The sequence below is a fragment of the Aureobasidium melanogenum genome, assembly GCF_000721775.1.
Source record: "Aureobasidium melanogenum CBS 110374 unplaced genomic scaffold scaffold_34, whole genome shotgun sequence".
Classification (NCBI taxonomy): domain Eukaryota; kingdom Fungi; phylum Ascomycota; class Dothideomycetes; order Dothideales; family Saccotheciaceae; genus Aureobasidium; species Aureobasidium melanogenum.
The window spans coordinates 166,471-193,243 of NW_024470086.1; the positions used below are offsets into that span (position 1 = coordinate 166,471).

At 48.2% G+C, this 26,773-nt stretch overlaps 12 protein-coding genes across 12 annotated transcripts; 5 read left to right on the forward strand and 7 right to left on the reverse strand.

Annotated features, from left to right (window-relative positions):
* Positions 1–617: 617 nt before the first annotated feature.
* M437DRAFT_59716 (uncharacterized protein) lies at positions 618–2,144 on the forward strand (the record flags this gene model as incomplete). Its single annotated transcript, XM_041023626.1, has 1 exon — positions 618–2,144. One exon carries the CDS (start codon positions 618–620, stop codon positions 2,142–2,144), a length of 1,527 nt encoding a protein of 508 aa, XP_040875332.1.
* Positions 2,145–2,710: 566 nt separating this feature from the next.
* Positions 2,711–5,463, forward strand: M437DRAFT_59780 (uncharacterized protein; the record flags this gene model as incomplete). Its single annotated transcript, XM_041023637.1, has 4 exons — positions 2,711–4,065; positions 4,167–4,630; positions 4,680–4,895; positions 4,970–5,463. The coding sequence occupies 4 exons, from the start codon at positions 2,711–2,713 to the stop codon at positions 5,461–5,463; spliced, it is 2,529 nt and encodes an 842-aa protein (XP_040875333.1).
* Positions 5,464–6,041: 578 nt separating this feature from the next.
* Positions 6,042–7,682, reverse strand: M437DRAFT_70138 (uncharacterized protein; the record flags this gene model as incomplete). Its single annotated transcript, XM_041025407.1, has 5 exons — positions 6,042–6,379; positions 6,421–6,566; positions 6,787–6,847; positions 6,965–7,278; positions 7,432–7,682. The coding sequence occupies 5 exons, from the start codon at positions 7,680–7,682 to the stop codon at positions 6,042–6,044; spliced, it is 1,110 nt and encodes a 369-aa protein (XP_040875334.1).
* A 353-nt stretch (positions 7,683–8,035) lies between these two features.
* M437DRAFT_79163 (NCS1 nucleoside transporter) lies at positions 8,036–9,818 on the reverse strand (the record flags this gene model as incomplete). The annotated part of the gene is made up of 3 exons (XM_041027120.1): positions 8,036–9,337; positions 9,390–9,533; positions 9,591–9,818. 3 exons carry the CDS (start codon positions 9,816–9,818, stop codon positions 8,036–8,038), a joined length of 1,674 nt encoding a protein of 557 aa, XP_040875335.1.
* Positions 9,819–10,399: 581 nt separating this feature from the next.
* M437DRAFT_79164 (putative gibberellin 3-beta hydroxylase) lies at positions 10,400–11,576 on the forward strand (the record flags this gene model as incomplete). Its single annotated transcript, XM_041027121.1, has 3 exons — positions 10,400–10,627; positions 10,692–10,854; positions 10,912–11,576. The coding sequence occupies 3 exons, from the start codon at positions 10,400–10,402 to the stop codon at positions 11,574–11,576; spliced, it is 1,056 nt and encodes a 351-aa protein (XP_040875336.1).
* Positions 11,577–11,629: 53 nt separating this feature from the next.
* On the reverse strand, positions 11,630–13,370 carry M437DRAFT_59819 (uncharacterized protein; the record flags this gene model as incomplete). Its single annotated transcript, XM_041023644.1, has 2 exons — positions 11,630–12,941; positions 12,997–13,370. The coding sequence occupies 2 exons, from the start codon at positions 13,368–13,370 to the stop codon at positions 11,630–11,632; spliced, it is 1,686 nt and encodes a 561-aa protein (XP_040875337.1).
* A 344-nt stretch (positions 13,371–13,714) lies between these two features.
* M437DRAFT_79165 (acyl-CoA thioesterase II) lies at positions 13,715–14,764 on the reverse strand (the record flags this gene model as incomplete). The annotated part of the gene is made up of 2 exons (XM_041027122.1): positions 13,715–14,643; positions 14,716–14,764. 2 exons carry the CDS (start codon positions 14,762–14,764, stop codon positions 13,715–13,717), a joined length of 978 nt encoding a protein of 325 aa, XP_040875338.1.
* A 229-nt stretch (positions 14,765–14,993) lies between these two features.
* On the reverse strand, positions 14,994–17,098 carry M437DRAFT_59666 (uncharacterized protein; the record flags this gene model as incomplete). The annotated part of the gene is made up of 3 exons (XM_041023614.1): positions 14,994–16,196; positions 16,266–16,913; positions 16,967–17,098. The coding sequence occupies 3 exons, from the start codon at positions 17,096–17,098 to the stop codon at positions 14,994–14,996; spliced, it is 1,983 nt and encodes a 660-aa protein (XP_040875339.1).
* A 407-nt stretch (positions 17,099–17,505) lies between these two features.
* On the reverse strand, positions 17,506–18,594 carry M437DRAFT_79167 (chitin deacetylase 1; the record flags this gene model as incomplete). The annotated part of the gene is made up of 3 exons (XM_041027123.1): positions 17,506–17,798; positions 17,850–18,497; positions 18,549–18,594. 3 exons carry the CDS (start codon positions 18,592–18,594, stop codon positions 17,506–17,508), a joined length of 987 nt encoding a protein of 328 aa, XP_040875340.1.
* Positions 18,595–19,141: 547 nt separating this feature from the next.
* Positions 19,142–20,796, forward strand: M437DRAFT_70145 (amidase signature enzyme; the record flags this gene model as incomplete). The annotated part of the gene is made up of 2 exons (XM_041025408.1): positions 19,142–19,310; positions 19,364–20,796. 2 exons carry the CDS (start codon positions 19,142–19,144, stop codon positions 20,794–20,796), a joined length of 1,602 nt encoding a protein of 533 aa, XP_040875341.1.
* Positions 20,797–20,910: 114 nt separating this feature from the next.
* On the reverse strand, positions 20,911–22,879 carry M437DRAFT_79169 (MFS general substrate transporter; the record flags this gene model as incomplete). The annotated part of the gene is made up of 4 exons (XM_041027124.1): positions 20,911–20,937; positions 21,162–21,934; positions 21,993–22,568; positions 22,618–22,879. 4 exons carry the CDS (start codon positions 22,877–22,879, stop codon positions 20,911–20,913), a joined length of 1,638 nt encoding a protein of 545 aa, XP_040875342.1.
* A 494-nt stretch (positions 22,880–23,373) lies between these two features.
* Positions 23,374–25,236, forward strand: M437DRAFT_59670 (uncharacterized protein; the record flags this gene model as incomplete). The annotated part of the gene is made up of 4 exons (XM_041023616.1): positions 23,374–23,500; positions 23,549–23,985; positions 24,034–24,439; positions 24,494–25,236. The coding sequence occupies 4 exons, from the start codon at positions 23,374–23,376 to the stop codon at positions 25,234–25,236; spliced, it is 1,713 nt and encodes a 570-aa protein (XP_040875343.1).
* Positions 25,237–26,773: the final 1,537 nt, after the last annotated feature.

Genomic DNA, 26,773 nt, shown 5'->3' on the forward strand with positions numbered 1-26,773 from the left:
TGTTTCGTCGGATCTTTGCCCTGTGAGTAATCTTCTTTTCATCAAGACATTCTCTCTTGCTAGAGCAGAGAAATCAGACACTATAGGCCAGGAAATCAGAGAGCTACGCTCTCACAGTGGCAGCAAGCAAATTATAGATTGTGACTATGCACAATTGATTTCACATCAGAGCTGGTTCCAGAGAGAGCCGCTAAAATATGGCCTCTTCGTGGGCATGGCTCCGACTTAGAATTTCTTGTGCATTTCAACAGTTGTAGAAGCAGCATGCTCCTTCATGCGGAGGGAGTGGTGACTTCCTTGTTTATTTTCACTTGGTCCTTCCGCGCAACAACTCACTTTTCGCCGTGCTTGTTTTGTTGTTGCAACAATCTGCTCACTCCTCGAGCTCCGCTTCGTGTTCTTTCCACCACACATTCTCGCCCTTTGCTGTCAATCAATCACGAAACATCCAGCCAACTCAAAACAAAGATCGCATCCACTCTAGGCGAATTACAGCTCGTACTTGTCAGCACGACATTCATCGGAGCACTTTCCCTACTTCAGCCGAGACAACAGCGCAACAATCACAGCACCTCCCACAATTCTCAACTTGACCAGGGCGTTCGTGTGCGCCTGACATGGTTCACTTTCCAAACGAGATCTGGCTTGGAGGCGCCGACCATCTCAAACTCCCGACTGATGTGTGCACACGCAGAAACGAGACACTTAGTGAAGATGAAAAGATCAACCAGCAGGCCATCATCAGTCTATGTCTTATAGCCAAGCAACTTCGCGCCATCTTCCAATCACAGCTGTATTGCAATTTCGTCAAGCACGAAGAATCTGCCGCTCAACACCAGCTACTGAATTCAGACTCCGAGCGGCAGCACAAACACCATCAACAAGACGAACGCAACTCTCGTGTTGCCTGCGAGCAATCAAGACTTAAAAACTTTCTCTTTACCATAATCCACCGTCCTGATCTTGCTGCCATGGTCGAACAACTACGTATCGGCTTGTTTGCGCCGGAAGACACTCACAAGAAGGTCTCTTTGAATAAATCAACTTCTCGCGCGTTTGTTGCTGCTCTCAGATCTTTCGTGGGATTTGATAGTCTGCGCAAACATTTCAGAAGGTCATGGAAGAAAAGCCTAAAGAGTGGTGACGAGGGAGCAGAAGTCGCGCTTCTACTGACTCTGCTTCCAAACCTGCGTTCACTACGCTTTGACTCGGAAACAGGTGGCCTTGACTACTTTGTGAAAATGCTCTTGAAGACCACCTTAGGTTCCAGTCTTAAGTCCTCGATTCTCAAGTCTGCCAAACGGCTGTCGCACGAACGTTCAGTCGGACTGCAGTCAAGGCTAGACCAATCGCCCCGGATCCTCTGTTCTCTCAAGTGCCTTGATGTGTGGTCGTTTGATGGCTATATCAAGTCTTTGGCCAGTTGCGTGTGTCTTCTTTCGCAGCCGACCATCACCTCATTCCATGGAAGAGGGCTGTGTGTGTACGGTTCACTGCTGTCCATTCAACCGAAAATTAGCTTCACTTCACTCCTCCATCTAAAGCTGATCCGTTGCAAGTTGGATGGAGAAGGTCTCGAAAGTGTCTTGAAGAGGTGCACAAAGTTGCAATCGCTGGACATCAATACCAAATTCGCCTCTAATCCCGACACTATGTCACGCATACCCATCACTAACAAGCACTTGAATCCTCTACAGAACATAACAGATACGCTTGAACGTCTGAAAATAATGCTGCACGACGACTACACAGGAGTATCTCTCGATCTGAGGTCTTTCAACAAGCTGCGTTATCTTCATGTGGACATGGCTCTGTTGAAAACTACTGGTCATGGGCCTTTTTTCATGCACGAATCACTGCCAGAAAGCATTGAGAAAATCACTATCCGTAGAGCCTACGTATGGATGCAAGACGTCGACGAGCTCCTTGATGCAATGATTTCAAATCGTCGGTTTCCTACTCTCTCAAGCCTGGAAATTTACACACTCGGCTGGTCTCATGAGCATGTGCAGGATGAACTGGATTTCATACAGGAGCGAGCTTGTGCACTCCAGCTTCATGTCCAGGTAGAGGAAGACCCTAGTAGAAGATATTCGTTCACCTGGGGACATGACAATCCTGACTCTGACTCTGATCTGGACTGAGATCATGGTGGTCGGATGATAAGTATAGGGATGGATAATGTCTGATCTTGTCGTTGCCTGAGTACTTCTATCGAGAACCCCTCGACATGTCATCTTTCAAAGAGCTACGGATAGACTGTGGCTTCTTTTGATACCATGTGGCACTACCATACCTTCACAACAATTTGCCATCAAGCATTGAGAAACTCGCCATCCGACGGACTGACATACGGACAGACCAGCATCTTAAGGAGCTCCACGACACATTTCCACCGGTTTCTATGTCCCCCACTCTTTCCACCTCAAAGTTGTATACATTAAAAGAGGACTACAACCATTTGAAAAAAGAACTGGTCGAATTTGAAATGAAGCGGGAGAATTCAGCCTAGGGATGGGTGCCTGCATAAGTTGAGCAGCTGTGTTTCAGATAAGAGCAGGCGGTGAGATCTGCCATTGTACCACCACGCTGATCGATTTCGTTTGCTTCGTCAATGCACCTCATCATTCCGTTTGTTTGTGATGTATAGCTCACAATGATCGCTATCAACTCACCATCATGACATCCTACCGATACAGACAGTCCCAAGATGCTGCCCAATTCTCTCAGAGGCTCTTACACCATCTACAAGGAGGATACAGACTCAGTTGCGACTTGGCTGGCATCAACGGCTAAACAATGTGGCTATGCCTTGGATTGCCTCACCAGGCCCGGAGATGATCTATCTTCTCAGAAAGGGCCGAGATTGAAAGGGAAGGCTCGTAAGCTCGCTAAGGCAGCAACCTCGGCCAAGAGCAAAAGCTCAGAGTCTACTGCACACTCTGGCTCGACGACCTACACGATTGCCGTCAAAGACTTCATACCTCTAGCTGAATACATTGTCGCCTTTCAGAGACCACCCGTCAGAATCCCTTCCTCTTTTGTCCGCGTTCTGGATCGTGCTATTGCTCTACGAAGAAAGCACAACTCCTGGTTCAGTAATGCTGAGAAGTGTTCGAAAGACGATGGCCATAACTTCTTCCTTGGTGTGCTCGAGCGCGTCCGTGAAACGTTGAAGTCACGCATGCCTTCTGATACTGTCGACGATCGTATGACCAGACGCCCCGTAGGCTCCACCACGAAGAGCTCTGACAAAGGCCACATCGACAATGCGTTCGCAGCTCTGAGTTTGGAAGAGCCTGGTGACGAGTTCCTCGACGCTCCTCCACCTGAGAAAGTCACCGGCATTCCTGTCAAGCTCGACGACAATTCCCGTTACGAGGCTGAACGACTCCAGCAGGCTGAAGAGCAATACCTTGCTGCTCACTGTTTGTTGGCTGACGTCAACGCCATCAGAGCTTGCATCAAATCACTATGGATCATGTATCGCAATGGGCAGATTGATCTGCAATCAGCTTCCATTACAACAAACACCGCTGTTGAGCTCGTCCGCCACATACAGGAAGATTACGATAAGAACTTCCCTAACCATGCGGACTATGAAGGTCTTATCGAGACCTTGTACGTCGCTCGATGCATATCTGAAGGCCAAGATCCCGACCACAGGCAGAGACCCGACGACATAATCAATATGGCAATGTACGATCTTGCTGACCAGGTTCTTCTGACAACTTACACCATCCTGGCCTCCCTGAGTGATGTGGTCACGCCTGGCCACATTCCTCTTTACAAGCCTGGTCACTTTGGCTTTCGCAATCTCTCTACAGAATGGTCACAGAAGACTCCGCATGACAAGCTTCAGGATGACAAACTTGTGCTGCTTGAAGCTTTCTCCGGCTTCTCTGCTATAGCCAATGTCGGTTGTTTTGCTGAAGACGAATTGATCAGAGGTGTCAGGCAGATGGCGCCAGGCAAGAAGATTCCTCTGTGGCTCACCTTTGCCTTTCAGAATTTCCTTGATATTCAACATGTCATGGGCTCTGAAGCATCGAGAGCAGTTGTTGAGTAAGTGCTCCGATGGTGCCTCGATGGTCGATTCTTGCACTATGCCCAATCTTGTCCGAATTATCATGAGACCGAATTGTGCTGACCAGATTTTACTCTAGACTCCAGACTGCTGCCGAAGATATTGAGACTTCCCTCAAACAAAACTCTGAGTTTCACAAGAATCTGCACACCAAGACTTGGGATGCTCATAATGACCGAGCGTTGGATTCCATCCAGAACGTCATTGACACTTGGATCAAGCAGGATAACGTTAAGAAGATCATCGAGAGGTCACTTCTCAGGAACCCCACCATCGCTGCACAGATTAGTGGTGAGCCATTCGAGCTACTCAGGCAATACCCGTCACTTTGTGGTATCTGGCTGTTCTCGTTGAGATATTTGATGCAAGGTGCTGGTATGACTCTCTGCAACTCGTGGAGCTCAGTCATATATGCGGCACATTTGTACAATGCAGTTCGACAAGAGAAACTTGTGAAGGGCATCTGGAAAGATATGGAGTTGGCACTGTTGTTCCAAGGAACTGATAAGATTTTCATCGGTGACCGACCAAAGAAACCTGAAGGTATGTATAAGAGAATACGCCTCGAATACTACTGAATGCCCCCTTTTAGATTACCTCAAGCGGTTGAAACTCTGCATAGGCGTCTCGGTCACTTCTCTGGCTAGGAACGCCAGAAAGACTACTCCTAAGGCCTCGCAAAAGGGAGCTCGCGGTTTCGAGAACATATCCACACTGTCACGGTTGTTTGCTCCGCGCTACGCTCATAATGGAAGATCACTGTCCACTGATCTAGACGCGGTGGAAGAACACGTCAAGAGTCAGTTCAGTGATCCTCAAAACTTCATTTTGGAAGGCACCTCGCCGACCAATGAAGTTGCAGCTCAGGTACGTACACTAGAGTCACGGCATCAACGCAGAGAAGATGCATACACAGTCAAATGCTAAATTCTCGACCTTCCAAACAGATCACCTCGAAGTTCACTACCAAGTCTAGACTCAGAGCCGGTACCTTCCTCGAAGGCGTTGCCAATTCGCTCCAGTCTGAAGGTATGCACCTGACCTTTGACTACTTCCGCCTACACCGTTTCTGTTGGATGCTCCTCCGTAATGTCAGAGACGCTTGCGCGGACTTCATACGCCAAACATTTGGTCCCGGACACCTGGAGCGCGAGGATCAGTTGCCATTTGTTGTTATCTATTTGTTCAAGCGCGCTTTCGCGAAAGACAAAGCAGGCAAGAGTGGTGGAACGGAAGCGAGGAGTAAAATCTTCCTTGAAGCTGCGGGAGCTATACAGAATATGATTGAGACTGGTGGGGGAGGTATCTGTGTGAAGATGATGGAAGAGTGTTACGGCTATGATGTGGACTGGGATGACTTCGATTGTCATGTCTAGAACGAGCATGGATATTGGAAGGACCCAGTATCGTCATCTTTGCAAGTCTCGCATCTTGTTAGAAGACAATTTGGTGACTGTAAGAACGAAAAAGACAGAATATAGATTCAAATATACAGCTCACCTACCAAGTGCCCCTTCTCAAGTTTCATTCGCAAATCAGAATGCGCACTCCTCTTCGCATACGCGTGTCAAAACATTGGTGATGGTTTCTGATGGGTTGTGGAAGTGCTTGCGACAAGCCGACAGCTACGCAAAAAAAGCTGCCCACACGTCTATCGCCACAACATAACAAAGCGAACAGCAGCTCTTATGCTATTGAGGAAAGGATGCAGGATAAAAAGACGGTTACTATGAGTGCAAAAACAAAACGTACAGCAGCAGGGATTCCCACGTGGTCACCCACCGTAGTACTAATCTGCCGTTCAACTGCTTATGTATGGCAGAGCGGACGGGATGCCCAGTTTTCAGCTGACTGTGGCCGTACGTGCTCAACTCATTATTTTTTGTCTATATATCCTCATGTCAACTATTGAGTCGCTGCGCATACAAGGCGTCTGATCGGGTGCATCGCCGACTCAACGCAACGACACTTTGCTGTACAGATTCTTTTTGAGCAACCACAGACAAACAACCACTCCGAATTCTGAGGAGAGGCAGATCTCCGTACTGGATTTACCGATGCGGTCATCCTTGGTTTGAACGAGGGGACGAGATTGCCCTTCCGAGTCCAATAATAAAAGCAAAAACACCACCCTCGACCCAGACGCGCATCTGCGAAGCCTTCGCAGCCAAATGATGCAGAACCCAACGACGAGCAGAGTTATACGTCCATTTTCTGAAAGCTCAACTTCCTTGGAGTACGTATTGAGCGTTTTCCGAAGCTTGCTGGAAGTGTACAAGGGCAGGCTCACATCTACCAGGCATTGATTGGTGAGCTCGTTCTTCTTAACATACGAGATAATGATGTTTCTGGTCTTATCGTACCGAGGGAAGCGATGCATCGAGGCTGGGTCTCAAGGCTGAGATACCGCTTTGCATAACCAAGTGAGAGATCGTCTTCGCGTATACGACTGATCGTCCTCAGAAAGTCCACGAGATACCTGGGTAATAATCTACAGTCAAGTAGCTGAGACTTGGATGACATTATCAGGTTACTCTCAGTAATATGAAGATGCTCATATCTATGTCAAAACCATGGACTTTGCAACTACATGAACATGGCATCTTCGCTCTGTTAGCATCATCCAATGCAGAAGGACTTCTCCATACTCACTCTCAAGCAAAGTTTCAAGCAGGGTAGTGTCTTTCGCGAGAACAAACCGATTATCTTGCCAGATAAATCCGTAACGTAAGAGGAGACCAAGTTTCCTAGCCTTTTCGACTGTGACGAGTCATTTAGCGGGTAGATGTATTGCATTCAGTAAAGTCGTTGAGAACAGTCTCCTGTAAGAGCAAGACTCGTCATCAAGCCAAGTCCACCCATCGGGGTCGCAATAACCTAAAACACTCTCCAAGCCCCAAAGTGCTATCCCGAACGGCCGGACTGCAGCATCTGCCCAATCTACCACGCCTCGCAGATTTCCTGTACCAGCATCTAGAAGAAGATTCATGCTTGATAGGTCGTCATGGGTCAGAACCCATGGCAGTTGGAGGATGTCATAGAGCGCTTGCCGAGCATGTGTGACGTGGGCCAGAAGCCATGGTGACGAATTCTCTTCCAACTGTCCCAGTTTCATTTCGAACCCTTGCCGTACACGAACTACTTGTTCTTCATCAGGTGTCTGGGAAGATTCCCAAGCCTGGATGTAAAATCTGAGGTTTGATCTCGTCAGCGACCTTATTGCTTGTTTCCAGACAAACTCACTCTGCCATATCCTTTACTGTCGCTGAGAGTTTCGTCGTGATTTTGTCATCACTTATCAGCTCAAGGAAGCCAACACCAGGAATCTTGTCCATCTTCCACACTGAGATCGTACGGTCATCGAGAACTCCAAGCACTCCATTGCCGGGACCAGATTAGGGTGGACTCTCTTTGCAAGTTTCACGATTTCATCATCCAGTGGTGATTGGTCTGACCTGAATTGAATGACAGTGCGCCCGTCCTCTGACTCGACGGTATAGCTGTAATAGCCTTGCCACTTTAACGGACAGACTGCACCGCCTACCACTTTTTCAGCGTACTTGTTGAATAGAGTTCGCTGGGCGTCTGTCTCCATGTCGAAAAAGTGAAGATTGAATCAAAGATGGGTCAAGAATCTTCTGCAATGCGTTCTGTCTCTATATTATTCTGAAGGTCTGATAATGCGTCCAGAGTGGGCTGACAGGGTAGATCACGCTTCCAACCACACACCGCCACTTTTGAAAAGTCCTTTGTCCCGAGTTCCTGGCTTATGGCTTGCGATCTATAAATAACCAAATAATAATATTAACCTATTATAGAAATATAAGAAATAAAACCACAACTCCTATGAGTTCTAGGAGGCAGAGGAAGAAAACAATATGTGGCCGTACGTGCTTTAAACACGGTTTTTGACAAGTACATACTCTGCGCAACAATCAAGCGATCCATCTACACATCTATTCCTTTCGTGTGCATAACAATGTCCTTGCAATCAGCATCAACAGCAAATGCATCCGTGATGATCGGCGGGTCTCCGAAGGTGCCAAAGTAGTCCAGGTCGTCGACTGCCAGCTTCTCAGACATAGGCCAGAAGTGATCGAGCACCAAATATGCGATCCCAGACACTAAGCAACCAAAGAACCATGCCAATTGATAAAGTCTGGTCCATCCTGGCCAAAAGCCTTTTGGGTCGACAGCTCTTTGTACAAGTCCAGGCATAAGGAAAGAAGCTCCTAGAACCCATGCAATCGCTGCCCGCCAATTCCACCCTTTGGTGTACCAGTAGATACTGGTAGGGTCGTTGGAAAAGAGCTCGGTGAGCTTGATGTTAGTCTTCCTTAGGAGGAAGTAGTCTGCGAACATGATGCCCATCAAGGGACCAAGAAAGACGTTGAAACTTCCGACTACAGTCAGGAAGTTGGTTGCACTGTTTAGTAGAGACCACGGTTGGAGTACGAAGACGAAGGCGACTGTGAGGTAGCCTCCACGACGAATGGTAAACCATCGCGGAAGCAAAGCGGCCAGGCCGATTCCTGCCACCACGCAGTTTGATGCCACAACCATACCGAATTGGGAGAACATGAAGGCTATTGCGGCAAATGCTACTCCGGCTCGTGCACTACTGGTGCCTTCGTGCTCGCGAATTGCATCAAGGAAGGCGTATGGCTGCCACAGCAGTTTTTTCTCCTGTGGGTAAAGCGTGGCAGCACAAGATGTGCAGACAATCCCAATGCAAGCCACAACAATGGTTCCAAGAGGCACCATGACCAGTTGAGCGAGCACTTGATCACCGGGCTTGCGCGCATATCTGGTATAGTCTGATTGCGACCACATGTGCGTGGCAATGCTGCCTATATTGGCAGTGACCGCTGCGACGAAAGCCCATCCTAGAGCACTTCCTTTGGCTGGCTCGTGGCCGGAGACTGCTCCCACATCTGTAAGGAGTGCTCCTCCTCCACCAGCACGAACGACAGACCATATCAGGAGCACAAACACAGTAGTTGCAACGGTGGTCGAAGCAATCAAGAAAGGCTTCTTGTACTTCTCAGGGCTGAACCAGATAAGGGGCAAGCAAAGCAAAAAGTAAATGATGAAGGAGACAAAGTCGTAGACCTTCATTGCTCCATTTGCCAGCTCTGTGTCCAGCTTGAGAAAAGACGGCCAAATACATGTCAAGAAGACTCGAAGACATTGGCTGCCATACCAGGTATTCGTTGCAGTCCAGACGAAGGAGAGAAATACACGGATAGCCTGAGAGAGGTGGTCAGATTTGTGATACTCAGCCGCCTAGGTGTTCACAAACCATCGGAAACAGATAACCCCAGATGCCCCAGTTTTGCTTCATCCATAATGGAAAGCCTATATGCCACTTTGCACCAGGATGGCCGCCGGCAATACATACAAGCCCAACAAAAGTGTTTGCTATGATAATGGCAAGCATAGCTTGCTTCAGCACATGATCATGTCAGCATAGTCATATGTTGCAAGTCTCAAAATTACCTACCCAGACATTGAGGCCCAAGGAGATGACGGAAGAGCCTGTAGCCCAGCCACCAACATTAAACGATCCTGTTACCATCCATAGCCCAACGAACTCCCATGGACCGTATGTTCGCCGCGAGGGAGGAAGTGGTCGCGTATCTTTGTTGACGTAAATGTCGACATCAGTGTCGGTATCTCTTTGCACCTCAATGCGGCGTGCTAGGCGCTTTGCCAACGAAGTTCGACTCATGATCCCGACTCGGATGAACAATATAGGTATTGAATTGTTGATGGGATGATCCAGAGCCGTCTTGGGTTTATATGTTCAGTGCGGCCATTCCGAACAAGCTCTCAACCGTTGGTGAATTGAATACCTCCAAGATTGTCACTCGAGATAGGCATCCTGGGCATTGATAAAGTATGAGATACAAGGCTTGACAATGGAAGTGTTTATCTGGCAGAAGCCACCCCACAGAGCAATCTATCGCCCCGCATTGATTGATGGAGATTGTCTGTTTCGAGTTCAGCAGTTCAACAGTTTAGCGGTTTCTTCCCCGATCCGGTCGATAGGCCTACACAGCGGGCAAGACTACATGCAGTAATCAACCAGCTTCTTGGCCGTCCATCTCAGCTGACAGCTCACTGATAGAAGTTTTGCAGTTTTGCAGTCAATCAAATAATTGGCCAGTCAGTTGTAGTCAGCAAGTTTGAAGACCATGAAGCTCTTAAACGCCTGTAGAGTCCAGATTTTTGCGACCGTCGAAATTCAGATTTAATCTGCCACCGCTATCAGCTTTATTCGATCACCTGCTATACCTTTGATCTTGAACTATGTCCCAGACTACGACCATCACAGAGTCTGAAGAGAGTCCTCGCACTGTCCGGCTGCACAATGGAGATACCTTTACCTTCACCTCCAATATAGCCACTGATCTCGAGAACATCTCCGTTATCGATGCAGCACGAATCTGGAGCGACAAAATTGAGGATCGCAGAGCAGTCGCTGAGGACATTCGTATTGCATCTCATGAGATTGGCTTCTTTTACCTGATCAATCATGTATGTTCCATAATTGAGCTATGTTTTTGAACTCATAAGCTCAATCGTACTGACTACTGCAAAGGGTATTGACCAGAAGTATGCCGATGAGGCGATGCAACAGGCGAAGAGGTTCTTCGCACTGCCTGAGCAGAAGAAGATGGAGGTTTTTACTGGCCTAGTACCCAACGAGTATGTAGGGTACCATCCTATGATGTGTTATAACAGGAATGGCTGGAAGCACCAAGGCAAGTTTGCAAAAGAGATGACACTGCCCTAATGACTGACATTCTCGCCTGTTGTAGATCTCAGCGAGGCTTTCAATTGGGCTTATGATGCCTCGGAAGACCCTCTGGCGGAAGATAAGACTCAGGCTTCTGTCAGCATTTGGCCCTCTGACCTTCCTGGTTTCCGCGAATCTCTGTATGCGTACCATACAAAGCTGTTAGCACTCTCGCGCCGCCTTACTGGCATATTCGCACTAGCTTTGCATCTCCCAGAAGACTTCTTCGATCAGTATATCAGACAGCCAGAAGCTGGCATGCGCATTCTTCATTACCCTGAGCAAAAGCATTCTGTCGATGATCAGAACGGCATTGGAGCTCACACGGATGTTGAATGCTTTACGATTGTTACCCAAGACTCCGCAGGAGGCCTAGAAGTGTTGAGCAAATCGGGTGCGTGGATCAAGGCCAATCCAATCCCTGGCTCGTTTGTGGTCAACATTGCCGACAGCTTCATGCGGCAGACCAACGACTTCTTCGTGTCGACCATTCATCGAGTCATTAATAAGAGCGGGAAGGAAAGGTACTCGGCGCCGTTCTTCTTTGGGTTCGACAGGGCGAAGCTCCTCGAGCCAATCCCGACCTGCGTCAGTGATGAGAACCCGATGAAGTACCCTGTCATGACTGGTGGCGAATACTACAAGTGGAGGACCAACAGGCAGAAACAGACGAATACTCGCAAATAAGAATTTTTGCTAGACCCTAGATGACAGGCCAACTCCCTGGAGTAAAACCATAACTAAGCGTTCGGCTCATACGACCACGAGAGACTTCCTGTCAGATTCATTGAGAACAGTGCCTGATCATTCGTCAGTGTTGAAAACGACGCGAGCTTCGAGAACATAGTCTCCATCTCCTCTGACCATGTAAGTGGTGAATGCTCTGTTTCATAAGACGCTGCTCGCGCGGTCCGCGCAGATGCTTCTCTCAGGCGATCGGTCAATCTCTGGTGCTCGGTTGCAGCCGTGCCATTGCGCTCGGTAAACTTCGAGAGGAACTTAATGATAGATGCCAACACAACAAGACATTGCTCATGATCATTCTGTGTGATTTTCTGCTTACTCGCCAGAGTGGCAAGCATGTGACCAACGCCTGCGAGTTGTTGTAGCAGAGGAGATCCAATAGCCCGTACGTACTCTAAGGGGATGCTGCTGATGGTAGTTATCATATCTTCAGCTGTTCGACAAGCCACACTGTAATCTTTATCTCCCAAAGCAGATAGCATGCGGCCAAGATGAATGATGCAGAGGATATTCGAAGCTTGAAAGCCACATCGATTTCTCCCGCTGTCAGTAGACCTTGAGCGGACCAATCTGAAGTGAGGTAGGATGTCATCCTGCATCCGAGCCAACACTTGTGTGAACGAAGAGGTGTGGCTAGACACATCATTTCCAAACACTGATCTTCGCTGACTTCGTCGCAGTCGCAAGTCGACGATGACATGCTCCAGCGCTCTGAATAGATCCGTGGTCGAGTTCCAGCCCGCGAACCAGTCTTCGAATTGACCCTCACGTCCGGGAATGAACGGTGGGTGATGGGTTCCAACAGGATAGCCTACGAAACATTGTGCTTCTGGAGTTCGTATCATGGTGCCAAAGACACAGGCGGTGTGGACCTCGAGACGATATAAGATCCACCACAGTCGGCGCAGAACCTCAACTTCGCAGTTGTTGATGCCTTTGGGCCATTTGGCCTCATCGAACAGATTCCAGTGTGCACACAAGCCATGATAAAGACCAAGATACTTGTGCGCCATGGCATTGTCGTTGCTCTGAGCTCCTAAAAGCACAAGCATACCGTAAGAGCGAATCTGATTCAGACAAGGGGTCTCGAAGTCCATAGCAACCATTCTCTTAGCCTCGATGAGAAAATCTTGTGCGGATGGAGCGCTGTCTGTTGCAGGCACTTCATCGCTGAACAGAGCACCGCTTCCGACATGTTGGGCGCTGAGCGCACACATACAGGCCAAGCTCATTTCGTCGGATTCGTCCGCCGGAAAAGAACCATCTCTCCACCCGACCCAGAGCTCACGCTCGCAGAAGAACGGGAAACTTCACAGTATGATATCAGGTACGTTGCATTGAAAAGGGAAATGTGGCCCCTCACATCGGATGGATGGTGTCCAGATACACATCCAGGAGGCCTGTGACAAGCCTCCTGTTCTTCAAATTTGAAGTTGATGCTCTGCTTCCTTGTGGCAATGGCACCTCGATAGGGGCTTGAGTTTCGTTCCTTAGATTGTCTCCTGCTCGGTTGGAGCTGTTGCGCTGCTCTCGTTTGGGTTTCGTGCCACGCCGTTTTGGTTGACGCAGTCGGGTACACTCCTGACCGTACTCAATGCAAGTCAAACATGATGACTGGACAGCACGCGTTGTGTTTTCGCTGCTCTTACACTTTAACCCTCGTCGATGGCAAAAGTCACAAGCTTGTGTGATCCGGCGTGTCTTTTGAGGTGCATTGAATGGCGAATCTTGAGACATGTTGCTTTATGTATCTTGGACATCATGTCGCAACACCCTTCAAGGCGGAAGGAGCAGTCCTTGGAAGGTATACAAAGGCAGCTGCGACTGATAGCGTTGGAGATAAGAAACCACTTGCCTCGGTGAGCTTCCGTGCCAAGACGAGGGGCTCGTCGCGATATCAACCACCTATCAATCAAGCTTCTTAAATCAGAACCTCGTTGAGGCATATGGCTGACGAGATATCGAACTCACACGAACAGATGTAATTATGTTGCTGGCTGTACGATAAGTTCTAGTAAATTGGCCGTCTATGCATACCTGTACTGTATCACAATTCTATTTCGAATCAAGGAAACTGGCATCTAGAGCTTCGACTTCTTCGCCGCCGCCTTCTTAGGAGGAGGTCTCAGGATGCAAGTCTGAGTCATGCTCGCAACCATCTTGCCCTTGCTATCCCAAAGTCTTGCTTCCGAAAATGTTCTCGCAGCATCGCCAGCATATGTCTTCCATTCACGCAGATGGAAATCATTGGCATTAATCTCCGGCGTCAAAAATCTGAGCGAGAAATCCAAAGTCGAGCAAGCTCCAGACTCGGTCAATGGCATGCTTTGCAGTACAAGCGGTGTGAAGGAGATGCTTGCGTCCAGTAGGAAAGCCAGATCAGTGACGTTCTCAGAGTGAGTGGTGACCTTTTCGCGCACACGGAGCCAGTCTGACGATGAGCGTTCGGTAAGAGAAAGATGCTCTTGCGTGGTCTTGTATCCTTTTGCAAAGCCCTGCAAAGTCTGTCCGTGAATGCTTTGGGGCGTAAATCGCATGTCGATCAAGTTGCCCATCAGACTGAAAATCTTGTCGTGTGTGTCCACTTCGGCTTGCGTCAAGATCTTCTCCTTCACCATGGTTTTCTTGCGGTCTGCTGGCGTCCAGGACTCTTCGACTGAAGAGTACTTCATGCTTGGCGGTGCGGAGTATACCATAAAGGACTCAGACTCTACTACATGGAAGTCTGCCAAAGCTACCAGACATACTCTATCCTTGCCATCATCTTGCTTCTGCAGGATCTCAACGAGCTTTGTGATAAAGGTCTTTGTAGTGCGATATACTTTTGTATTGACGACCACAGGTCGGTCTGTGTATGCCGGACCCAAAAAGTTGCCATTGATCGCGTACAGTCTAAAGTTTTCTGGAATATCAAAGCAAGCAGCTTGAGTCGCCACACCGATGGCATATCCTCCGAAAGCAATTGGCAAGACATTTCCCATGCGAGGTGGGTTGAATTTGCCCTGGAAGCCTATAATAACAGCCCGAATCAGCATAAAACTCGATGGACGATCTACCATCGCACTCCATCACTCAGACGTACGATTGGGCTCCACTTGCTCGAGCGCAAGAATCTCTTTGAGAGTCGACATGTCTTCTGTGGTGCCAACTTCTGTTGAAAGAGGACTTGTGTGTAGATAAAAAAAGGAGGGTTCGCTGACACGACTTGAGCATTCTCAGCCTCGGCAAACATTGCCAGCCAGCCTCGGCGTAATTATTTCTCGCGAGAGACAAAATAAACAAATTGTCGGTCAGCCATAAATTGCTGGGAAAGTTCATGGTATCGCTCAAGACGTATCGATATACCTTCATCTAAGCTATCTACGTTTGAAACCACTCCGACAGCTCTCTAACCATCTCTAGTGCTGCAGCATCCGTCATGCCTAGTCCATCAAAAGTAGTGAAATCAGGTGCTGGCACTGCTGTCTCAAACCTTTCTTCAGCACTAGTTTCACAATTTGCATTCTGCAGAGCTGCCATAGTTGCCTCTGTCAGAGCATCAAACTCATCACGGAACCGTCTGATCCACGGCGCTCGTTCGCCCATGATTGCCAAGACACAGCTAGCTGCGCGAATGTCATTGCTAATGCTGAACGACCAGTTGCTTCCCTTCCAAAGCGCAAAGAGTAGAGTTATGCCCGACACGAAAACAGTATGTACTGCAACGAAACTGTGTCCATATTCAGGAGTTTGGTGCAGACGCTTGTGTATCTGACAGACCTGCCCAGCTGCGTCCACACATCTGCGGAAGAGCTCCGAGCTTGGTTCCAATATGGACAAAAAAGGTTGTAGAAGAAGCCGCACATCACGGTGGAAATGGAGCATGAGGCGTTCGTGTTCACTAGGCTGTAAGCTAGAAGGAATGATCTGCCGCCATGCATCGAGCTCTGATATCAGGCGATGCATTTTCGGTTGCAGAGCGCTCGTCGTCCGATCAACTCGATAAATCGTGCGCTGTATACGAGCCTCGAAAGTTCGAAGTTGTGACAACAAGATGAATTGACTCAAGTTGGACGGTGGATACGCCTCCTGACCTGGTGTAGGAGTATCAGGCGAGTGGCTGATGTCACGTCCTTGCATACGGTCGTTATCGCTGATGCTCAACGGTAGCGGCTGATCGATGTCGCAATCAGACAAGCTAATTGGTCTTCCTAGAGCCCCAGCAAGGATGCTCTCAAGAGCATACACAGACCAGAACAAGCGGCGTCGAAGCTGTTTCTCGAGAGGGGCCAGCTTCCTAGTCGATGCCTCTCGGTGCAGACCAATATCAGTCACCGTTCGCATAGCCAGTCCTGTTAAATGCCAAAGTCCGTTGCGAGATTCTGATCGTAAATGATACAGAATGAGAAGGACCAACGCTTGAAGGTTATCAATGGGTGATGCTTCCCTTACGCTCGCGACGTGCTGCATCGCAGAGATGTAGAACTGCTCCGGAGGCACTTCCTTGTAATTCTGATCTGTAAGGCGTAGATTCAAAGCGCCTATAGCGTACACCATGTTCAAAACGAAAAGGGCAAATCCACACTCATTGTATGCTGGAGAAGCAAAGCTGTTTAATTCATCGCGCATCCTACCACTCCTTGAGCCCGCGACTGACCCAGTAATTTGTTGGCGAAGATGAATCTCCCGCAGGTCGGAAGGGAACAGAAACGGGAACCTTGGATGTATACGGACTAGATATGTGGAAATCAGTCGCGTACCTAGAGCATCAGATACTGGCTTCGCTTTTGATTGGAGCTCTTGCAAAGTTATCTTCCTTATATCAGAGTTTGATGAGCGTCTCTCGGATTCAGAGCCAGAAGGTGTGGGCAACCATAGAGCTTTGTTCCATACCGTAGCTTGCACCATGCGTCCGAGATCGGTCGCCAGTGCAAAGCCTGATGAAGAACCAACATATTCGGCATTGCCATTGCCAAGAGATAGTAATCCCACGACGTCTGCGACATTGACTTCATGTCGGAAAGGAGATGCAAGCTCCTGAGTGTTAGCAGCATCATTAGCGAGGACATTTGGCGTCAATGGACAATTGGCATGGGCGGGAGAAGGCAGGTTATTTGTGGTCGAAGCTGAGGAAGCACGAGTTTGCTGTTCTTCCATAGCCATCAGACGTTGCTCAAGGTATGCAACCTGGTCTTCAAGGGCACGTGTATACGAGCCATTTAATGCTTCGGTCTCCGGCGGTTTGTTGCAATCCTTGCCGGCCTTTGCGCAATTGGTGCATTGTGGATATGCATTATCACACTATCAGAAACATATGAGTGGCAGAAGGCGAAAAGGGCGAGCTTATTATATACCCTTTGTTTCCTGCTTTTGCACCTATCACAAGCAGTTCGCTGCCTCTTCCTGGGGTTGCTTGCATCATCAATGTTAGAGGAGGTCGCAGTTTGTTGAGTGTTCAAATTTGAAGATATCAGATAATTGGCCATGCGGAGCAGCAGCGACGAGCGACCTGTCTCGCCATCGAAATGACACAGAGACAGTCCGCATATGTATTTATCACATCAAGATACATTGGCAACAGCGGCCAATCTGTTATCTGTGTTTGTTGGGAAGGAAGCGACAACCCGCGACATGATAAGCATTCAGTCACACACGGCCAGAATTGGTGGCGTGCTTGAATTTTGGCCAGTACAGCTGAAAGCCACGATGAATTCAGCTCCACGACGTGCATGAGGTAGGAAATCACTCACACTGAGTCACACAGACAAGACTACATTGGAAGGCTTATAGCTCAATAGATACAAGGTGCTACACGAATTGAAAATGGCCAAGCGCGAACTTTGATCTTCGCTTCCCAGAAGAAACGCTCGCGTCATGAAGCTCTTACGGACTCTCAGCTACCACCAGTCTTTGAGCCTGGCTTATACGGAAATTTCTCCCGATAGTGGTTTGCGATATCCCTGCGGGTGGTGACCCAGACCCCTTCCTTCTCCGAGATATACTTCATGAACCTCCGCAGACTTTCTGATCGACCTGGTTTGCCCACAATCCTACTGTGCATCGGGATTGTCATCATTTTGCCGCCTTCACGGTATAAGCAGTCGAAAGCATCTTTGAGATACTGCTCGTACGTTGCTCCGCTTGAGCTGACAAAGCCGGGACTCATGTGAAACTTGCCGTCGTTGCCTACAGAGATACATCAGTGTCCACCCCAACTACTCAAAAGCAGATACTCACAGTCATAGTTATATGGAACCATCAGCATGCCTTCCTTCTCCGAGTCTGGAAGCTCTTTCTCCCACGGAAGATCGATCCAATAAGGCGAGTCCTCGTTGTAGACCTCGGATGTATAGAGCAGCTTGTGTCCCATTTCTTTCCACATCAGAGGCAACAAAGATGCAGTGTTAGGAGTACCTCTACCAAAATAAGCTCCGCTTGGAAACTCGCCTGTTGCTGCCTCCAGAGTTTCGCAACTCTTCTTGATGTAAGCTTTGTCCTCTTCAAAGGAATAGTTCCAGATGTCAAGCCATCTGTAGCCATGTGCGCCGATCTCATGACCATCGCGCACGCAGGCCTTTGCAAAAGCAGGGTTCCTCTCCATGGCAACAGAGACGGCCCAGAGAGTCATCTTCCAACCAAATTCTTTCATGAGTCGATGGATACGCCAGGCGCCGCATCGGCTTCCGTATTCAAAGTCTTGCTCGCCATTGAGATGGCGATGCTCTCTGCCACCTCCGGACGGACCCTTCTCCCAGAGATATGCCTCGCTGGTTCCATCGCCGTCGAGGATGTTTCTTTCACCACCCTCTTCGTAGTTCAGGACGAATGATACAGCTATACGAGCACCATTGGGCCATTGAGGATCGTGGCCCTCTTCGCCAAAGCCTTGGTATACTGTTAGCTCTTGTCCAAGTGGATGTGCTGGCGCCCTCTAACCTTCAAAATCTCTCGGCAACTGCAGAGATTCTTCAACATGGACCATGATAGGCAATACGTCTCTATAAGTGCTAATGACGAGTCACGTGTTATGCAATAAACTGTAACAAAGTAGAAATTTGCGAACGGCCTGGTAGAATTATAACTGTCTACTTCAGCTTGTATTGTTTATCGAACATGAGTGAGTGGAGCAGTATATTATCGCAAGATTGGCTATGTGCCGATGCAATACAAATGGGGATACTTACCTCCTTGTTCGGACCAACATTTTTGGCCTATCATTAAGGCCAGTGGTTTTGGAGAGGATGCGATGTTCTTATCTGATGCTTATCGGCCTTCGACCCCGCCATACAACCCCTCTCCGCCTATCGCAATTCGGACCTCCGACAGCCTCTCCTTGTGCCTGTGGCAGGTCACTTGCGACGGATAGTGGTTCGATAATGGTCACCCATGGGTCAATTTGCTTGATCTCGCCCACTCATGTGAACATGTCAAGACGACTACAGAGTGCCTCGCATAAGGCCCGCCGCTCGCCCAACCATCTGATCATCCTCCTGTGGCTCTGTCTGAATCGACCGTAAGAAGTCAAGAAGATGTCTGTTTTCTCTTTAGACGCCAAACAAGGAAATCCTGTGACCACAGGAACACTTGATGGCCTTTGCGCTCAGCTAGGAGTCCGAATTGAAGATCATGAAAAGGAAGATTATCGTCGTTTGTTGGCTGTGTTTCATGATGCAAGCGAACAACTGATGGGCATGGAAGGTGAGAAGCATATAATACGCCCACCATGATGTTCTGAGCTTACCAAGCATCAGACTACATTCCCGTGGTGAATGAAGACAGATTCTCTAGAGAGAACATTCACTTTCCCCAAAAGCATGACAACCCATACGGTGCTTGGGCTTGGAAATGTACTGTCATCGACAAGCAAGCCAAAGGCGGTAAGCTTCATGGCAAAACATTCGTTCTCAAAGACAATGTTGCTCTGAAGGGAGTTCCAATGCTCCTAGGCACCAATTTCATCACAGACTATACACCAGACTGCGATGCCACTGTCACAACACGAATCCTGGAAGCTGGTGGGACGATCCTCGGGAAAGCCGTCTGTGAGAACATGTGCCATAGTGCTACAAGTCATTCCTCAGGAACTGGTATAGTCGAGAATCCAATCGCAAAAGGCTACAGCTCTGGTGGTAGCTCGAGTGGATCAGGTGTTCTTGTTGCTCTTGGTGAATGCGACGGAGCCATTGGAGCAGACCAAGGTGGCAGTATCCGTGTTCCGGCTGCCAACTGTGGTATCGTCGGACTGAAACCAACATTTGGTTTAGTACCTTATACTGGCAGTGGCTCGAATGAACCTACTAATGATCATCTTGGCCCAATGACTCGAACGGTCCTTGAAAATGCCATCTTCCTCGAGGCTATTGCTGGTAGCGACAACATCGATGATCGCTCGTTTGCTGCACCATACCCTTCCAAGATCCCAGAATACAGTCTGATAGCGAATCTGCCAATGGATAAGCCACTGACGGGCAAAAGACTCGCTGTCATCAGAGAATCTTTGTCTTTGCCGGCCTTAGATCCTCGCGTAATCGACACTTTCAAAGCCGCTGTTGCTAGATTCGAAGAACTCGGCGCGACAGTCGATAAGATCTCCATCCCGATTCATTCGAAAGGCGCCGCCATCTGGACCGGCATCTCGAAAGTAGGAGGATATCTTGCAAAGACATCTGGTTCGTTCGGAAGACGAGGTCACCAGATGTTGACTCTTAATTCAAAACTCCATCCAATGGGTCAGGACAACTGGGACAATGCATACGTTTCGACTAAGAACATCTACCTCAATGGTCTCTATGCTGTGCAGAACTTCCCTCTTCTGCTAGCCAAGGCAACAAATCTGTCTCGCCAATTGCGAGATGCGTATGACGCAGCACTCAAAAACTACGATATCTTACTCACTCCTACACTGCCGTATGTGGCAACCAGTCATGCTGCAGCAGACGCTACACCAATCGAGCAAATCACAAAGCAGATTGGCTTGACCACGAACACTGCACCGTTCAATCAGAGCGGACATCCTGTACTAGCGATGCCGATTGGAATGCTAGAAGTTCTGGAAGGACCGGGTGTGGAGGCGAAGGTGAAGCTTCCTGTGAGCATGCAAGTCATCGGAAAGTGGTGGGATGAAATGTCGGTGTTTGAGACCGCATATGCTTGGGAGAGGGCTAATGACTGGAGAGAGATGTAACTTCTTATCGGGATGTTTGTAGCTCACATACACGAATATCGAGACGCGCCTCGAGTCGCACTTGCATTGTTGACCAGTTAGTTAGCAAGGGCGTTAAATTGCTGTGCTTTAAATTCAAATGTTCAAAATACCCAAATCAATCTAGAAAAATGAGCGCATGCACCTTAAATATCAGCAAGTCACATCTTCTGTCATACGCACACGATGGGAGCAGTTCTGGTTTGCATTAAACTACTACTTCTTCGATCTTGTACATGTGGCTTCATTTCGATGAGGCCCTACCGCGTTTCTGGTTCATGGAGGCTTTTCACATCATCAGTCAGCTCGGGCGCGGAAGCTCCATGAACAGATTGCAGTACGCCAACCACCTTATCCTCAAGTCTCTTCTCCGCTACATCAGCCACGTCTTCGCGCGAAGCGATTTGCTGAACTTCGTTAGGGCGCTGCAGTCCACGATCCTTGATCAGAATGCAGCCGATGAGGCAGAGTCCCATGAATGGTGCATTCATAATAAACACCGTCCTGCTAGCTGTAGCATAGGCTTGTAGAACAGCTTCTATCTGCTCTGGCGAAGCACTCAATGCCTCAAAGTCCGGAGTGTCGTAGGATGAAAGGAAAGCCGAAAACTCAGGAGGCATGGCCTTTTCGAGAGAGTTTTGCAGCGCAGCAGCAGAGATTGCAAGACCTACTGCACCGCCTAGACTGCGTAAGAAGTTGCGATTGGATATGACCACAGCACGCTGCTCTTTGGAGCAGTGAGCCTGCAACGCAACTAGACTGGGCTGGAAAATCAAACCCACACCTGCCCCTTGAATGAGCAAGATAACCACGATAGCAGTTATCGGCGTGCCGCGATCAAAGATACAAGTAAGACCAACTCCAAGGGTCCAGAGGAAGAAGCCTGCCCAGATAACTTCGCCGTATCGCTCCCGTCTAGATATATATTGGCCTGAGAGGATGGACAATGTCATCTGTGCTGCGGTAATAGGCAATATAAGAGCAGCCGATGTGATTGCTGACATTTGCCGCGCGTTTTGGAAGAAGAGCGGGAGATAGTAGAGCTGCGAGTAATAGACTATACCAAACAGGAAGTTCTGCAAGAGAAGCACGCATACAGGTGCATTCGTAAATAGTGACACTGCTTGTCTTAGTCCCTGGCGATAGGTGTGAGAGATGCAGGGGGCAGGAGAACTCACAAGGCATCATGGGAAGTAACGCAATCTTATGTTCAACAAAGAAAAAGGCCAGAGCACAGATACCTCCAACTGCCAGCATTGAGATGACTAGAGGACTGCTCCATGCGAAGTAGCTTCCACCGCCAGATACGGGAATCAAGATGAGCACGATGGCTGCAGACCCGAGAAGAATGCCCCAATAGTCGATCTTTTTGATGACATTCCTGAAGTCCAGTTTTGATGACTGCTTTGAAGGAGGCAGGACGAAAAAGCATACCAGACAGCAAAGTGCTGCAAGTGGACTGACTAGCCAGAAAAGACCTCGCCATGTGGAGTGCTGTGCAAATGCTGCGGCGATGAAAGGTCCCACCATGTTACCTAATCCTACACAGGCGCCCAAAATTCCTTGGTATTTACCTCGCTCCTTAAGAGTGACTATATCGCTCACTATCATCATGGACAGGCTCGTGATACCACCGTTGGCAACACCAGCAAGAGCACGAAAGATGTAAAGCATGACGGCATTTTGGGAGAAGCCGCAAAGCAGGTCACAAATTGCGAGCAAGATCAATGCCGAAAGGAAAACAACTTTCCTTCCTATATATGACTGTCAGCACGTGATCATAAGTAGATCGAAATTACTGACCGAAAAGATCAGATAATCTTCCAAAGAGAACTTGAAAGACTGTGTTCGCAATCAAGGCTGATGTACCAGCCCAAGAGATGGTATCGGTGGCGTCAAGGTCCCGAGATATGGTTGGCAATATGACACCAATGCCATTCTGGTCGACGAAACATATAAACAAGGAGATTGCTAGGACGCCAAAGACTATGAGCAGTTGTCTTTTCGGTAGCAGATTGGTTTGGTCGACAATTGATGCCTCTGCAGCAACTTGTTTGTCTTGCATTGCAGGTGAACGAATGTTGCGCGGGTAAACATGTCAAGGTTGGATCTTTGAACACTGGGAGCTTTTGCCATGTTGGCCGAAGGTCTGATAGATGCAACTAGACACAGCTGCTTGGCTTCGGAGGGCCGATGATGCTATAGTGAGATGCAATCTTTGGGGTAGAGATAGGTGACAGCATATCGACATATTCGGCGCTCCTTCTGATGGATTTATCGTGTGAAGGCAGGTGGAGGTGGGATTGCCGATGCCAATCGGCACTTGGTAAAGTCGTCGTCGGATCTCCGAACCTGCGGGGCTCCTTCCTTATCAGCTTATCTCGCGTATCTTGTCTCCTACAACCCATGCTCGTGCCTGTCATTATCATTTGGCAACGGTTCGGAGCTGAGTAGGTCGTATGCATACCACTATGGACTATCTTGCATGTGTTGTACTCGCATATATGTTCACAATGGACGCCCCAGCCTCCATGGCGAAGAGATCACTAACTCGCAACCATGTCACGATTTGTGCAGCAGGTGAAAGCTGCTAGTCGTTCCCCCAAATCATTCAAGGAGTTTTTGCAGACCACGGATAGCGATGGTCCTATCCGTTACAACAAAGACCTGCTTCCAAGTCCGCCAGGTATGCTCCTCGACAAACTTTACCAGAGCCAGTACTGAGTTTTTGCAGAGGATAGGAAGTGGCGATGGCAACACTACTTTGCCTACTACCTGACGATGACATTCAGTCCGAGTAGCTACAATCTTGGAGCCTCGCTTGTTTCGATCGGTCTCCTTTGGTGGCACGGCATGATTGCCGCGGTCATCGGTTCTGCAATCTTGACCGCCCTGGTTGTGCTTAACTCAAGAGGTGCGATCAACTACTTCGTCGGTTTTCCAGTATATGTTCGTGTCGCAGCCGGTGTCAGGGGCTCTTCGTTGTATATCCTTGTCAGGGCTGTGGTCGCGATCATCTACTTCGCGACGCAGACCTACTATGGCGGACGCATCACATCTGTGTTCATGCGTGGGATCCTCGGCAACGGATATCACAACATCCCAAATCATTTGCCAGAGAGCGCTGGTATCACTTCTCGGGATCTTCTTAGCTTCTTCATTTTCTGGATGGTGAGTTTCTTGTCTTCGTTGCGCATAACCACATACTAACCAGGACAGATCCAAATGCCCGTCATGTTTATCCATCCCAGAGTTTTGCGACACTTGTTCGTCGTCAAAGCAGTCTACACAACCATCTCTCTGCTCGGCGTGCTTGGCTGGGCCATCAGTGCAAATGGAGGCAAGATTGGCGACTTCAAGTATACTACAAAACAGACCCACCTGTCTGGTCATGAGTTGATCTGGCCTATGATCTCTGCTATCAACTCTGTGATGGGAGCTCTCGCGCCTGTGCTGATCAACCAGCCGGATATCGCTCGATACGGTCACTCATATCGCGATGTGACTTGGAGTCAGGGTATCGGTATCTTGATGTCAAAGGTTCTGGTCATGTTTATCAGCACAGCTACCACAGCCGCAGCAACCGGTGTGCTAGGCAAGTCTTTTTGGAACGTATGGGACCTCTGTAAGCTTCTTCCTCAAACCCACTTGATGAAGCCATGCTAATCGTGTCTGACAGATGATGCCATTCTTGATCAATATTGGACTCCAGGTGCTAGGTGTGGTATGGTCTTCGCCAGTTTTGGAATGATGATTGCCATACTGGTCACCAATGCTGGAAGCAACTCGCTTCCAGTCGGTGCCGACTTGACGGGTATCTGGCCACGCTGGTTGACGATCGTCCGAGGGCAGGTCATTTGCGCTGTATTGGCCCCTCTGCTTGTCCCCTGGAAGATCATCGCCTCTGCGACGTCTTTTCTCACATTCCTAGGCTCTTATACCGTGTTCCTCATGCCGATCTGTGCATGCATGGTGGTCGATTATTGGATCGTGAGGAGAGGCAACATCCACGTACCCTCGTTGTATGTGTGTTCGCCCGAAGGCCCCTACACATACTACAAAGGATGGAACTTGCGTATGCTCGTTGCATGGGTCGCAGGAGTGACGTTTGTTATCCACGGTATAGCTGGATCATTGGATCCAGACTCGGTCAACCAAGCATCCAAGAACATGTACAAGCTAGGCTTCATCTTGTCTTTCTGCATGGGCGGCCTTGTGTATTACGTTCTTTGTTTGATTTGGCCAGTCCGGATCCTGCCACGGGGTATGGAGAAGCCACTCGTCTTCGAAGAGCTCGCGGCGAACGAGGGTTTCTTCGACCACGAGAACGTTGGCACGATTACTGGCGTGCTGGATGGAGAAGATGCCGATAACGTCTCCACTCACCAATACATTGCCGAAGGAAAGGATACTAAGGTTTGACGGAGGGCAAGTAGCCGTGTAACGTATCAGTCTTGATGTCTATATTTTCCCAGCTCTTTTGGTCTCTCGTGGTCCACTCTGGCATGCATCGAGTTATCGCGTAGCAGGTGCTGCTTCGGCGCGCGGTTCTTCGGCATAGGAGACGATCGAGGCGCGTCAGGAGTATCCGCGCGATGCATCCAGCTCGAGGTTACTCGTACTCTCGTCAGACGATCGACACGCATGAATCGATACACATCATTCTGTGCTTGGAGGCCCAACCTTCTTTCGATCTTGGTGCTTTGTAAGTAGAAGGGTGCTCGCGTCAACGTGAAGTAAGCTTGCACCCCAGACTTTGCCGAGGTAGAACAGAATACCTATTTACCTATTGGAGTGCTCAATGCACCTGAATCACCTGTATTCGTGTGTAATGATCAATTGAGCATGATGCTAGAGGAGTCGTATGACAGTGTTGTTCGCTACGTATCGCACATTTGTCATGCCACTATGTTGGTGATGGTGTTTTAAGAATGCCATTGAGAGACAAGATTGTTCCGCGTGATTCAGCGCACACCAACAGAGAAATGTCATGACGGCCAAGATTGATTGAATCCCAAGCCGAAGTGCCAGAATAAGATACAGGTCTCTAGTGTAAGGTAACATAAGATCATACACATGCACATCAGATCATCTTTAGACCTCCGGGGGTCGATGTTGTCGCTCTTCATTTGAGAACAGGGTCATAGAGACAGCATAACTACCACGATTTTTAACTAGAGTAGACGATAAATAGCATGGAATAAGTAGAATGTTAGCATATTCTACCGATTTTAAGTAAAATATTCCACTGCTTTAGCATAGAATAGAATCGTCAATTTAAGTAGAATATTCTAACATTCTACTCCTTAATAAGAAGGTTAAGTTATATAGTCATCCCTCTTACTAAGGAGGTTACCTTATAGTAAGGTTGCTTACATAATAGTACTAAGCCTCTTAATTACTAATCGGTTCTATAGTGCAATAGTAGTACGTTCTAGTAGAGTTATAGTTAGGCGTATTATAATAGCTTATAACATGCCTAACTATAGGTAGAGAGACTAGAGTTTAACTCCCTATAGAACTATTTTTTTCTTTTTAGTTAATTATTTAATTAGTTAGATCTTATCTCTAAGATAAGATCTTTGCTACCGATTAGCAGATTACGTAAAGCCTTACGTAAAGACCTATACGTTCTTCTTAACGCGTCTTAACTTAGCTATCCTATCTTCTATCTTCTTACTACTTCCTTCTTACTTAATACTAGAGCTTAGCTCTTAGTTTTCTTTCTATCTTATTTAGTATATAATCTAACTCTAATCTTAATCCTTACATTATGTATTTAATAGCTAGCTAGGAGCATAAGTTATAAGGGTTATAAAGCTAACTAAACTCTTAATTATCTTAGAGCTAGCTACTATACGCCTTAAGATAAAGCACTCTCTTTAAGTTTACCTCTAATACTCTAAAGCCTAGACTCTTTACTCCTTAGAGTTAGACTAATAGTATCCTTATTAAAGAT